This window comes from Arvicanthis niloticus, chromosome 9 (assembly GCF_011762505.2).
Source record: "Arvicanthis niloticus isolate mArvNil1 chromosome 9, mArvNil1.pat.X, whole genome shotgun sequence".
Lineage (NCBI taxonomy): Eukaryota > Metazoa > Chordata > Mammalia > Rodentia > Muridae > Arvicanthis > Arvicanthis niloticus.
This window is the reverse complement of record NC_047666.1, coordinates 49,021,777-49,035,988: the sequence shown is the minus strand read 5'-3', so window position 1 is coordinate 49,035,988 and position 14,212 is coordinate 49,021,777. Positions and strand designations below refer to the sequence as shown.

Genomic DNA, 14,212 nt, shown 5'->3' with positions numbered 1-14,212 from the left:
TCTATCCCTATATTATCATTTTACACAAGGAATTATTTAAAAGAAAAGCATTGTCTGTGGAAGCATGGTATTTCAGGGTGATACTTAAAATCATGTTCCAGGGAAAGTGGCAAAGGACCCCTGTTCGCAGACATGGCAGGGATGAGTTATGGGATGATGCAATAAGGACCCCAAATTACAAGTCACTGTGAGTGAGACTAACACTAACAATGACACACTATGTATCATAGGCATAGAACTAAATGACTGACATGAATGATTAAATGTAAGCCCTAATTCTTCTAAGAATAGAGCTAAGGTTATTTAATGGTAGAGATAGTGATTCCTAGGTATTAGGCTGAGTAACAAGCTTACATAGTTAGCTAAAGAGCGACATCAGCTATGTTTAACACATACATTCTTGTCAGATAGTCACGCTCCTTGGAGTCCAGGTTGTCCTTAAACTTACCATCTTCCCATGTCATGTCCCTAAGACTCGACACATACACATGTTCCACTAGGTCAAGCTAGCACCTATATCTTTAATTCCAAGCTCTCATCCTTCTCATTGAAACTAAATCAAAGTTATAAGAAGTCATTCTTGCCTTCTAATGTCAAACACGTACAACAAAAGAGTTGGGAGTTGGCTTGGGTAGTGGCAGGTGAGGAAAGGTTGATGATTTCAAAACAAATTGTTTGATGAGACACAATCTTTTTTTCACACGTCTCAACTAGTTATCAAAAAGCAACAAGCAAAAGGTAGGCAGTAATAATATGCCCCATCAGGCTGGAGAAACAGCATATTTGGCACTGAAACTTATCTCTTCCAATAACAGTGATTCCAGTTGTTATTCAACTAGCAAATCTTCTTTAACTCACAAATCAAAAAGCAACATTTTATTTTTATAGATTAACGTTTTGTGAATTCTGTCATTCATCTAGTGCCCTGTTTCACTGTTTATGCATAAAAATATATTAAATCAAATTTAAAAGGGTTTGAGTGAGAGAGACCCATGCTGTCTCAATATATGGTTGTTGATGGGTTTTTTCCATCTTAATTCTATTATGCCAACACCATCCAACTTAATTATAATGAATAGAGAATTACACAATTACCCTTTGTTCTATTCCCCAAATGTTGTATTTTGATAAAATTTACTACATTCTGCTATCTCCCTGAACACTAGAAATTGATGTGTTTTGATATGAAATGCATTATAATTACATTTGAAATATAGTGTACATAATGATAACATTACAATAAAATTATAGATGTATAGAGACAACATGATCATACATTTTGAGTAGAATTCACACTTGAACCAAAATCTGGTACTTGAATGAATAAATAAACATGATTGTGAATTATCCATAGAGGATATTCGGTAGTTTTAAAGAATCTAATATCAAAGCCAGCTTAAAACCAGTGAGATTAAAAATAAAAAAATCTCACAATTATGTTTTCAGTTTAAGAAGTAATTTGGGGACAGAAAATGTGGTCCATCAGTTAAGAACATTGGATCCTCTTGCAGAGTACCTGAGTTCAGCTCACAGTACCCACATTGAAGCTTACAAACATCTGTAACTGTAGTTCTAGTGGATATGGTGTCCTCTTCTCGCCTCCTTGGGTACCAGCCACAAATAGTGCTATACATACATATATGTATGCCAACCCTAATACATATAAAATAAATAAATAATTAAATGAAAGACTGAAGGTGTATCTCAAGGTTAGAATACATGCTTATCGTGCAGAAAGATTTAGGCTCTATCATCAAAACCTAAATAAAAGTAAATGTAATAATTAAAAAATTAAGCAAAGAAATAAAATTCCTGGTAAAACTCTTGAAAATTACTGTCTATGTAGATATTTTACTATGAGAACATTATTTGCTTTATTGAATGCCTGCATAACTTTCTCTCAACTTTTCCATGTATCAGAAATGGCAATTTCTCAACTGTCTTTGATGAGCTTTAAAATAATCATGATAAATGTTAGAGTACAAAATAGTTATGAATTAAAGTGGCATCCAAATACAATCAACTCGAGCCTTATAAAATGTGTTTATAATTACATTATCAGAGAATATGATAGTTTTGATTGTCAACCTGATAGGATATGGATTTGCAATCCACCAGGCACACCTGTAAAAAATACTGACACTCAGTGAGGCTCTGATCATGCTTATGAGGGTTTTTCTTGAAAAAAAAATTGAGTTAGGAACCACATCTAAGAGAGGGTGACACCATTTGCCAAGATTAAGTCGTCAATCGCATAAGATGAGGAAAGCTAATAATACACAAGCATTTATTTCATCTTCACTGAAAATACAACACGGATGGCTTCCTCAACCTCTTACCATTAGGACTTCCAGTCTATAACAAACTCAAAGTTGAAATAAGCTCTTCTCCTTTAAGTTGCATTGTCAAGACATTGTATCATAGTAGTGAGAAAAGCAATCAATATAAGAAAACCAAATGTGTCTTCAAAGGGTTTTATACTGATAGCACCTTTGTTGCTGTTGTTGTGGTTGTGGTTGTTGTTGTTATCCTGGGGATCATACCACAAGCACCTCAAGTGCTTTAGCACTGAGCTACATTCTCAACCCTGAAATTCCATGTATTATCTCCAATGTATACAGGTAATTTATATATCTAAGTCCTTAAGAACTTCAGACTTGCATATCCAATTGTGTACAAAATCCCTAACTGGAGGTCAAGAAACCACCCCAACAGCCTAGTCTACAAAACAAGTTCCAGGAAGGCTAAGGCTATTAACACAGAGAAAAATCTGTCTCCAAAACTAACAAACAAACAAAAGAAAAACAAAGCTACAACCAAAAATTGAAAGAAAAAAGAAAGACAGAAGAAAGAGAAATAAACCACCTCCAGTAATCTATTTGCAAAGCTGATTCCAAATCCCTTAGACATGCTTTACCAAATCCATTTTTTTATGTGTCAGTAATAAACTCACTTTTCTAGATGCCTGAGTACAAAACCTTGGGTGCAACCTTTTTCCCTTTCTTGCCTTCATACCCCATAATTTACTCACCACCAACTTTTATCTCAAGATTCAAAAGGAGTCTTTTTGAAAGCTCTGCTGTTAGGACCCTGGTTAAAATTGTCAACCTAAGATCACATGAATCTCCTTCCTACCGTTTCTCATTGACCACTCTTTGTTCTCATCCTCAATGCCAGAGACATGGTCAGCCTCTTAAAGAACATAGAGCATCTCACACCTCTGTTAAGCATCCCATTATTGCATGTCTATGTTTAAAGGGGAAAAATCTAAGATAATGTTCAAGGCTGTTCATCAACTGCTCGTTACAGACTTGACCCCCATGCTTCTTCCTCCCCATGTCATCTTCCAACAAGCCAGTGCCAGGTTTCAGCCTTAACAGTTTTGACATTGTTTATTCTGGCTCTTGGGCAGGAGTGTTTCCCTGAAAGTTATCTGCATGCTCAAGTATGACTTCAAGTCCTTACTCAAATATTTCAGTTCTACCTGAGTATCATAATATCATATTTATAATTAAAGCTCACCTTTGCATCCTGTCCCCATTACCGAGTAAAGAGTATTTAGCTTGCTCCACATCATTTTTGCACACTGCTGAGTTCATAATATGCTACAGCATTAATTTATATCACTGGCTTCTATAAATATCATTGTGTCAGAGGGAGGGCAGAAGGCAGAGACAGAGGGAGAACAAGAGAGAATGGAAGAGGTAGCAGGTGAGCTTAAGCTTTTAAGATAGAATGTCCAAGTTGTTAAAGATATATATATATATATATATATATATATATATATATATATATATATATATTTTCAGGCTTAGTAAATATTTCTGAGTAAAACTACAGTTAACGAAAGCAGAAGTAAGCCTACAAGCATTTAACTAAGATGGTCAAGGTTCTGCAGCTAGAGCAGTATTGCAATGGCATTTTAACTGAAAGGCGAATGCTGCCCAGTATTAAATGTTCTGTAATCTTAAACCAGCACAATTATTTGGGGAAAGGTATATATGCCTGCAATTTCAGTACTTGGGAGGCAGGGGCAGGAGGACAGCTGAAAATTTGAGGGCAGCCTTGTGTACATAATGAGCTTCAAGTCACCTAGCACAGCATATTGAAAGCCTGTCTTCAAAATAAAATTAAATGAAATACAATAAGAGAAAATAAAAATTAAATTTCATAGAATTCATTTTAATCAATGTAGCTATTGTTTTATTGAATTAAATTACTAAAATCTCAATCTCTCCCTTATCTATCTATCTATCTATCTACCTATCTATTTACCTATCTATCTCTATATCGTCTCTATATTTCTATATCTCTATAAATATCTATTTGTGAATGTAGATACATATTTATGTGTATGTCCGTATGTATGGATATAAATGATGTTATAGAGAGATACTACAGAAAAAATAGAGAAGGGTACAACACATTATAGTTATTATACCTTTTCCCCAGGAAATTTAGAGCTTATGATTATTTTGCCATAGTAAAACTTAATAACAGAAGAATAGTAATGAAGTTCACTGAACCCTCAGGGCATATTTAAGTCATCATTAAACCATTTACATGTAATCCTCAAAATTATCCATGGAGATAGGTACAATTTTAAAATTGATTTTTATTATTATATGTATAATGTGTGCACACATATATGTGTGTGGGTGTGTACATGCCATGGTACTTATGCAGAGGTCAGAGAAAGACTTTTTGGACTTGGTTCTCCACTTCAAAAGTGTGGGTTCCATGGATCTCTCAGGTCATCAGAATTGAAGACTAGTATTCATTCCTATACCTGCTAAGTCATCTTGTGGGCCCTGGAATGTTTTTATTATGCCAATTTGAAAGATACAGTCATTAATGATGAAAGTCATTACTGTTCAAGCAAGTCACCAAGAAAATAGGTGACACATAACACATTTAAACTAAGATCTAACTCTTGAACTTGGCTGTCTATTCTTGCATAAAATCTCAGAGTCAGGAAGGGTTTTATAATGAGAACCTTCCCTGTGATGTCAGCCTGACCTGCTGCTCTTGCATAAGTTCAGGTTAAAACACAGTAAACATACTTCGCTATTTTAAAAACTAGAAACACCATCCTCTAAGCTGTAATGCTGCCAGACCTAGCCTTTCTTTGGGGCTTAGCTGATACCTTTCATCAGCACCCAGAACAAGCAGCAGCAGCTGTGCCATGAAGAAAGCACAACACTCAGAGATGGAGAATTCTGCAAATGACCAATTATAAAACTATTAAGCTGCAGCACTTTCTGAGCAAGAGGCAAAATAATCCATTAAGGTGGAAATTCCTATCCTTCCCTCAAAGGCCCACACAAACATTAGTGTTGCATTTATTAGGATGCACTTCATATGCTCCATCAACCTGACTTTCTGCAATTGTATTAATATTGTTCCCTCACTTTGTGCATATAAATCTGAGTGATGGATTTCTTCACTTGGGTTTGTGAGAAAGTAGAGTGAATGAAATAAAGTTTGGGACAAGCAGTCACAAGCCATAACAACAGGCACTGAATTGGAACAAGAGAGAACATCTTGTCTCATTTATTTAATAAGAGACGTTTACTGTGTATTTATGTCCACATGCCTAGCTATTGGCTGAATTAAGGAGAATAGACATCTTTCATTGGGTGACAAAAGTTTGTGTGTTAAATTTCTAGGGTTTTACACAGTTAATCTTGCTCCACATTTGAATTAAATATTGCTAAAAAGAGATATTGTTAAACAATTGACAACTTTGATATCTTTGAGTTGTCATGATTTCAGCATAAGGAAATACATAATTATTTTTAAGCACTGTTGCATTTTCATAACAGTTAAATACTATGAAAAGTGTTTAATTACCTAGATGTTATCAAAAAAAAAAAAGAAAGAAAGAAAGAAAAAAGATTGAACACACTTTGCCTGTCAACCAGGAAGGTGACTTTAGGCTGCAAGAATCTCTTTTTAAAATGCATAGTATAACAAAATGGGCATGAAGAACTACTGTAGCCACCTAATGAGATTACATTCTTGAAAGAACAGGGCACAGTTACTCTTAAAATTCAAACGATTATTACCATCACTGTCAATGTTGAAAATATATTAGAATTTCTTATAAAACATAATATATGACCCATACCACTACAACATCACATACATTATATTTTAAAGTTATGATCTATTAACTTGGTGGAGGAGGAAACATTTAATATTTAAATATAGTGGAAAAGAAGTTAATTGTTAAACATGTAAATCTCATACTATTAAGAACCATGTCATGATACTTCTCTCAGATAAATATATTCTTTTAAAAGGGCATCTCTCTCTCTCTCTGTCTCTCTGTCTCTGTGTGTGTGTGTGTGTGTGTGTGTTTAACACATTAACATCTATTCAGTTATGTCAATTCACAAGACATCCATTAATTAATTAGTCTGGTATTACATTGCATATTTGTTTTCCTGTTAAATACTGACCATGCATTTTAGTTTCTGGGAACATGTGTTTGCAACTATACTTAATTACCTATTTAAAGTCAAAGGGGATAAGTAGTGGAGTTGGGCTCCTTGCTTACTGTACAGGGACCCAGGAGTTTAATATACTGTGTACTCCATTACGGAATGAAAATGCTTCTGTGCCCTGAGGATATCAACAAAAGATTTACTTTAATGAAAGAAACCAAGTTTGGCTCCACAGCTCCTAGATAGGAGGCCTACAGGCTACAGTTTGCAGCCAAAGTACCTGCCTTCTCTCTACTCTACTGCACACAGACAGGAAAGAAGCAATTGCAAATGCTAAAAGCAACTGCAACTCCCATTCATGCTGGAAAGTGTGAGGAAGATGTAATGGTTTTGAACAATAAAAACAAGGGTGAAAAAAAAAATCCAAGTATTATTTTTAGCTTAATGAAGGCTAGTCACTACAGTAGGACATCAGCTGTCTTCTACAGATAGCAAAAATCAAATTCAATCTAAGGATCATCATTTTTTTATTACCTGTAAAATGCATTAGTGTGTTTGAGTGTGTGTGTGTGTGTGTGTGTGTACACGCATGTGTGAATAGTGGGTGTATGTACCACCGTGCCTGCATGGAAGTCAGAGAATAACTTTATGGAGACTGTTCTTTCCTTCCAGTTTTACATGTATTAATAGATCAAACTCAGGTCACCAGCCTTGGAGAGGAAGGGCTTTACCAGCTGAGCCTTCTTGCCAGCCAGTTTTATGAAGGCATTTTCTAGAAAGTTGGGGCTCCAGGTTAGCAAAGCTCAGGCTGTTGCTATCTTCTCCTCAGCTCCACTTTCTTCTGTCTGATTAGTTATCAACCCTGTGTGTTAACACTCCAACTCACAACTCTCCAGAACTGAACTTCCAAGGAGGAAAGATGATGTCCCATTCTTTCTGACAGAAAGGTCTTGGGGAGGTTTCTGGTATATGTAGACCCAGATGCCCACTACTGTACTATTCATTTACTTTATTTGACCTGAGCCATGCGACCTAACCCTAAAATAAGGAACATCAGAAGGGTGTCATTATTTGACACCTTCGTACACAAAGTATCCTAGAGTTAATGTAAGTCAAGATAGGACAGGGTACTGGACAAAGATTTAAGTGTCATTATAATACCCAGTGTTTCTGGTGCTCTGTGTCTTACCTTTTTTTTTTTTTTTTGTGCTAAGCTTACCTAAAAGGTCATTTTACCTAGTGCCAACTTTGACATACACCACTCTATAGCAAACTGATCTAAAGATAAAGCAAATAGAAGTAGGGAAATCTCTGAATATGATAAATGACCTAGACTAATAATGATGGAGAAGCTGTAAAAATAATTCACTGAAAAGTTGAAAAGTTTCCCAAAGACCTTAAAAGTTCAAAGTGGAAATATTTAAAAAAATGATGTCATGGGTTGTTTTTTTTTTTGTTTTTTTTTTTTTTTTTTTTTTTTTTTTTTTTTTTTTTTATAAATGCAAGCTGAAAAATCAATTTCCAAGAAGTACATTTCCAAAAAGTACAGTGTAGCTCTAGATGTGTGATTGTTGTCTGTGCATGTGGACATGTTCATGTATATGTATGTATACATACAGTATATGTGTGTAGAGGCCAGAGGTAATGTTACAGGTCTTCCACAATGATTTATCCACCTCATTTTTTGACTCAGGGTCTCTCACTGAAGTCGGAATTTACTGAGACATGCCATTATGACTGCCTTGTGTTTGGTGGATCCAGACTCAAGCCTTCAGATTTGTTCAATAATCATTTTATCCACTGAGCTAACTTTGCGGCCACTAGAAACTACATTTTAAAGATAAAATCCAGATGAAGAAAATGAGGCCTATTCAAAGAAAATGATTTATTTAGAGTAGCAATGAATGGTATTCAGAGCATTAGAAAGCCTGGTGTGATTCACCTAAGGTCTTTTTAGAAAAAAAAAAAAAAATATATATATATATATATGTTAAAGCAGAACACCTTTAAGTTCTTAAACTTTAAATGTTTGTGAAATTAACATAAATGTCATATTTGTTTCAATTATTTGTAAGAGAAAAATGTTCAAAGGCATCCTAATTAATTGAATTGTACATACATAAAATATACATGAAGGTATCTTTAAATATAGCATGTGGATGTCTTCATTCCTTTCCTTTCTGCTCTTTTAAAAATGCCCCTTTAAATTTTTCCCACTCACCATCTGTTAGGTAAATTTTATAAAACACAGTAAATGTGGAGGCAGAGATTGTTTTAGAGATGATTCCAAAGGGCAGTGATACTGATATTTACACAATTTTTAAAGGAATAGGTTAGGGTTGCTTAAAAAAGAAGCCCCCATAGTAATATCACATCACCCTGTAAACTGATCTTCATGAGACACATACAAAGAAAACACACACAGAGAGAACAAGACAGAGAGAGAGAGAGAGAGAGAGAGAGAGAGAGAGAGAGAGAGAGAGAGAACATGCCAAGCAATTCTGAGCCCACAGCCTTGATCATGTCACTGTATGCAAAATAGTATTCTGATAGAGTCAGGATGTAGCCAAAGTAATTTTTACTCTGAGTGTTTGCTCCAATTCAGTAACAGAGGAGCCTTGATCAGCAATGATCTTCTTTTTCAACACTGTAATGTTTCCTACTTAAGGCTATAAAATACTATTCAGGGGAGATTCGTCCTTTGGTCACCACATTATGTAACCTCCTCACTTTAAGCCATCCCCATCCTGTGATTAGTTTTTAAAAATATGTTACTCCTCGTCGGTAATAATTTATGTTTAATCTTTCTGAGCATTAAGAGAGTATTATTCTGCCCAGGCTCAAAAGCAAATCTCCAGAAATTCCTCCCCAATGCTTCTTTGAGGCTGAAAATGCATCACAGGGCAGTTGCTGTGATTTAATTCTACTTGACAGAGCCCTGGCCACAAGCTAAGTTCATTAGCCTCAAATTCCTGGATTTGAAAGACCCACTAGATCTGATTCTTGTTCTCAGACATGTCATTTACTAACATATTCAGGGAAGATACTAAAGAGAAAAAAAAAAAAAAAAAGGAGGGGAAGGAGCAAGAGTGGAAGGTAAGAAGGTAGGGAAGGCATGGAGTGAGTCAGACAGAGAGAGAGGCAGAGTCTGACCTGACTTTTTCTATCCTATCTATGGCCTTGCACACCAGTGAGCAGAACAGAATTCCAAGTGAAATGCAGCATTTACATCTGAGCAGCCATCTCTTTCCAGTTCTTCATTTTACAGTGTTTCCATCCTGGCTCTGGCAAAAATCAGCATGTGTTGTACCTCTGACTATCTCCTTACTGCCTCCTGGCCCCCCAGCACCCAGCATTCCCTCATTTAGTGTCTAAGTATCTCCTCCCCCAGGCTACAGGCTCATCTCACTATAAATGTATATCTCAAGTTATCAGTTTGGCATGGTCCCCACAGCCACCCACAAGAACCAAAGCAAAAAAGAAAAACCCAAATCACTGCAGAGCTCACAATCAGTCATTTGGAGGGAGTTTATTTTATATATAACAATTTTAATTGAACAGAAACTTAGGGTCCCAGAGGAGATTCACCTATTCTTTTTTTCCTCTTCCTCTGTTTGATGGTGCCTATCATTCTACCTTCATTCACTTTAATCGTTTTGCAGAATGACAGAACCTGAAAAACTCCTGGAACTTTGTAGTCTAAGGGTCTCTAAAATCACATGCAAAAAAAAAAAGCTACCAAAGGATACGTGAAGAGAAAGAGAAGTACACATTGAAATATGTTCATATCTGTGCACACACACACACACACACACACACACTTCAACATGGGTAATGGTTAAACTAGGATGCACACTATCTTTTATGCCCAGATTGCAGCACAAGCCACAAGTTGGAGCCTCTTTCCCACTCCTTGCCTCTTCTCAGTAACTGCAGGTGAGAATCGGGGTCTCTTTTGCCTCAGCTGTACAATCCAACATGAACAGCTGCAATTTGCAAATTAGAGAAAAATGACAGTGTTTTCTCTGAATGGTTTTAGTCCCAACCCACACTGCTCACACTAGCATTGGTTGCCATCCCTCCCCAGCTAAGGGAAACAGGGCAAGGAAGCAGAAGACCAGACATTTGTTCCTTTGCAAGTTGCCTCAGTTTTAAATGCTACTGGAAGAGAAATCAGCTCTCCTCGAGTCCTTTGCACACTGTCCCTAGCTTCATCTGCAGTGACTTTCTTAACTTGGATATTTCACTCTTTTTCACAGACATAGGCCCAACTGGGGTTATGTCCATGCTCCCATCCAGGAGAAATCCAGGCAGAGAAATATATTAAAGTGCTCAACACAGAATAAGGACTCCACCTCTCAAGGCTTGTGAGAAAAAAAACCAACAGACACAGACACACACACACACACACACACACACACACACACACTCCTCAGGTATTGTATCAACTCATCTCTCCATTCTTTCTGCAGCCCTGGCTCCCCACCCCAAGCTGCCAAACGTCAAACTCAGAGGTGAACAAAAATCTTTTTTAATTTTGATAGCAAAAGCCCAGGCTGTTCGAGAATTTAAGCAACCTAGAGTGAAGTCTGCCCTCAAATCACTTTAGGAGAGTGCAAGCAACAAGAAGTCTCCAGACAGGCAGGCACATTTCCGGAGCCACTGGTATGCTCCAGTGTCCAGAAGGGACTCACTAGCTTCAGGTGAGCACTTCAGCTGCTTGAGCACAAAGTTCCCTCTCCTGGAGATGATGCAGCTCCGCTGCTGGCCTGGCTATCACCAGCCCCAGCCCGTCCCTCAGACAACTCCCACCCATAGGGAAAGCCTGTGAGCAAGAGTCACTTCTCAGACTTGAGCAGCACAATCCCGCAGAGACCATTTTGCACATCTAAGGGAAGAGGTTGACTGGATCTGGTTACCACCAAACAGGGAACAAGCCCTGGGTTAAGAAAGTCATACCCAAACTGACTTGAGGCAAGAACTCAAGTATGAGAAAAAGAAACAGAGGTTGAGAAATGCCTATGAAGAGGGGAAACCCAACAAGGAAACAGAAAGAGAAACATAAGGACATCTTGTCACAGAGTTCTCTGAACTCAGTTTCTAACCATAAGAGCTAACCATTTCTACCCAGTGCAGTGGAGGAGACAGAGGCTGCAGGGACCAAAGGCAGAGAGCACTGCGGTTGGACCCAGTTCTCATCAGTCCTAGATCCACCTTCCTCCTGTTTTTTGAACCCAGGGCATGAAACCTGCATAACCTCTTTAGCACACCCACTGTTCCTGGGCAAAGCAGGCTCAATTTCCCAGCTCAGAGCCTGGGATTCTGGGTGTGGGGCTGCGTTAGTGAGGGAGGGGGACTAGGAGCGCAGGGAGCAGTCAGTGAAAGCGATTTTATTTCTCAGTTAGCATGAGCTCATCCCCAGCTGAGGTCTGAAGTGGCAGCAGAAAGCTAGCTGATCGCCCAGCTCCTGCCACTGGCCGGACTGCAAATGCAATTTAGGCGGTGCACAAAATTGCCGGGAGGAAACCAACTCAGGGGGATCACGTCAGCAGGCGGGGTCTCCCTAGTGGGGCGGGTACCCCCGTGCCTCTGATGGAGACCGGCTACAGGTCTGGAATTCAACCCCAAAGAGATGGGCAATTATCATCCACATGCGGGTAAACCCCAACCCTCATTTGAAGAAGGGGCTTCTTGAGGTCTTCGAGAATATTTCCACGGAGTCGAGGTTTCCTAAGTGGCTTGGGCATGGGAAGCTGGGGAGTTGAGAAATGACATTTTCAAAGCATCTTCTAATTTTTTATTATCCTTGTGCCTAACCTGCTCCTCTAGGAACCCAGGCACTTTTATAAGCCTGTTTCCGAACCATATTTCACTCTAATGTAAACCATTTAAATCATCGCCTTGTTTTTCCGAAGATTGCTTCTTGTAAATGGGACCATAAATCCGGGGAGTCATGCCGTATGGAGTGGAGCGTGGACAGGGAAAGACATAAAAAGAGGAGTAAACTAAGCAAGGAAGATACCTCCTTGGGTGGGGTGGGAGGGATTCGGCAGGATCTCCAGGGTAGAAATGTCGGAGTGCTGGCCTGACCCCTGCAACCCATGAAGTCCAAACCAGCTTTTAAGGTTAGAGCGCAGGGAGCCACAGAATGCTCCTCCCCAAAGGGAGCGCCCCCCTACCTGGAAAAGCCTCAAGATGTTGGCTACCATGATGGAGACGGAGCTCCCCGAAGCTCCAATCACTCCAACTACTTTCTCTGGCTTGACGAAAACCGGGGGCTCTCCGTTGGTGCAACGCACGTCGGAGGTGTCCTTCTGGATAAGCGCCTGGACGAAAGTGAGCGACTGTTCGAGCGCATAAGTGTCCCTGGAACAAGTGTCCAGGATCCGCGCGCCTAACGTTACGTTGGGCAGCAGGTTGGGATCGCTGTTGATCTGGTCCAGGGCATAAAGCATAGCTTCCAGCCTGTGGATCCCATTCTCCCTCTTGATGTCGCCGCAGGGCACTCCGCTGGGACCCTTGGCGTGCACTGGGAACAGCCCCCCAAGGGTGACGTCCCCCTCGATCCGGATCGAGTGCGGGGCGTACATCTCCTGGCCGCGCGCCGCCGCCGCCAGCACGCACAGGAGCACCTCCAGCACGCAGCAGGGGAACTTCATCAAAGTCAGGACGCGGAGCAGCTTCCCCAGCTGGACCATGCCGCTCCGGATGCTGCTGCGGTAGCGGCGGCGGCGCTGGAGGGGATGCTGGTGGGCTCTCCTAGGTCCGGGCTTCTCGAGGTAAGCTCCTTTGAGGGAAGCCCGGGACTTCTGTAGGCACAGAGGGTGGAGGAAACCGAGGAGGTGCAGCAGGAAAGGTTGAGTGGGGTCCCAGGGCGTCAGCCAGTGTTTGGCACCTGGCTCTGTGGCTCTGCTGGCCCGCGCACCAGCTTGCGCTCCCCGTTCCCTGGCTTGCGGCTCGCGCTCTCCAACAGCCAAGCACTGGGGAGAGGGCAGGGATTGCTATCGCTTTAAATGGTCGTTGGGCTCCCTCTCCTCCTCCTCCTCCTCCTCCCACTCCCTCTCTCCCTCCCTTGCTTGCTATCCATCTCTCCCCACCCTTCTCAGAGCCCGCCCTCCCCACCGGTTTGCATCATCACGCAGGGAGGGGCTGCGTGCTGAGGTAAGGGGGGGGCGGGTGGAGGAATGGGTGGGTGGCCCAGGAGCCGGGAGGTTGCCTCTTCAGGGGAGTTTCATGGTCCCCAGGGAATCTGTGGATTTCAGTATACTCATAAGGGCTAAGCATTCCCAACTCTGAGATGGAAACCTCAGGTCCACCAACACCCACGCCCATGTTCTAGGGAACTGCAGACATCCACTTGGGATGAGCCGTGATATTGGCGCTTACTGATGGGGAGCTCTGAGTCTGATCCTTGGCTGTCAGCTCTAGCAGAAAGCTAGGGAGTCCAGAAGTGGAGCAGCCCATGAAAAGGGGCGGGAGGAAAGGAGATTCCAGTCTTTAACGCTAGCCCTCTTGTGCTAGCTATGCTCAGAAAAACACAGGACATTCCGGAACGCGCGATTCTTGAGTAAAGTCCTTAACCAGAGGCTTCTCTAGTAGTAGGCACCCTCTATCTTGGAGGGAAGCTGAAGCCAAGAGGAAATCTAAGGTAGTAACCCACCCTCGATCTTCCTAAGGGCCAAGGGTGGCCGAACTAACTACATTCTTCAGCAGGTCTGCGGAAGAAACCTCGGAATCAGCCAGTGCCTTTTCTCTTTTGCAGC

At 40.6% G+C, this 14,212-nt stretch overlaps 1 protein-coding gene across 4 annotated transcripts in view; it reads right to left on the bottom strand.

Annotated features, from left to right (window-relative positions):
- The window catches only part of Grm7 (glutamate metabotropic receptor 7), an 819,622-nt gene extending 806,058 nt beyond the window's left edge, over positions 1-13,564 (bottom strand). For 3 of the 4 annotated variants that reach the window (XR_013112556.1, XR_013112557.1, XM_076940208.1), the window contains exon 1: positions 12,629-13,493. Coding sequence is in view for 2 of the 4 variants with exons in the window: in XM_076940208.1 (XP_076796323.1) it covers positions 12,629-13,147 (519 nt within the window). In the remaining 2 variants the exon portion in view is untranslated. Of the gene's footprint in view, positions 1-12,628 lie in introns of all 4 variants that reach the window. The other variant, XM_034512293.2, reaches the window with a different exon arrangement.
- Positions 13,565-14,212: the final 648 nt, after the last annotated feature.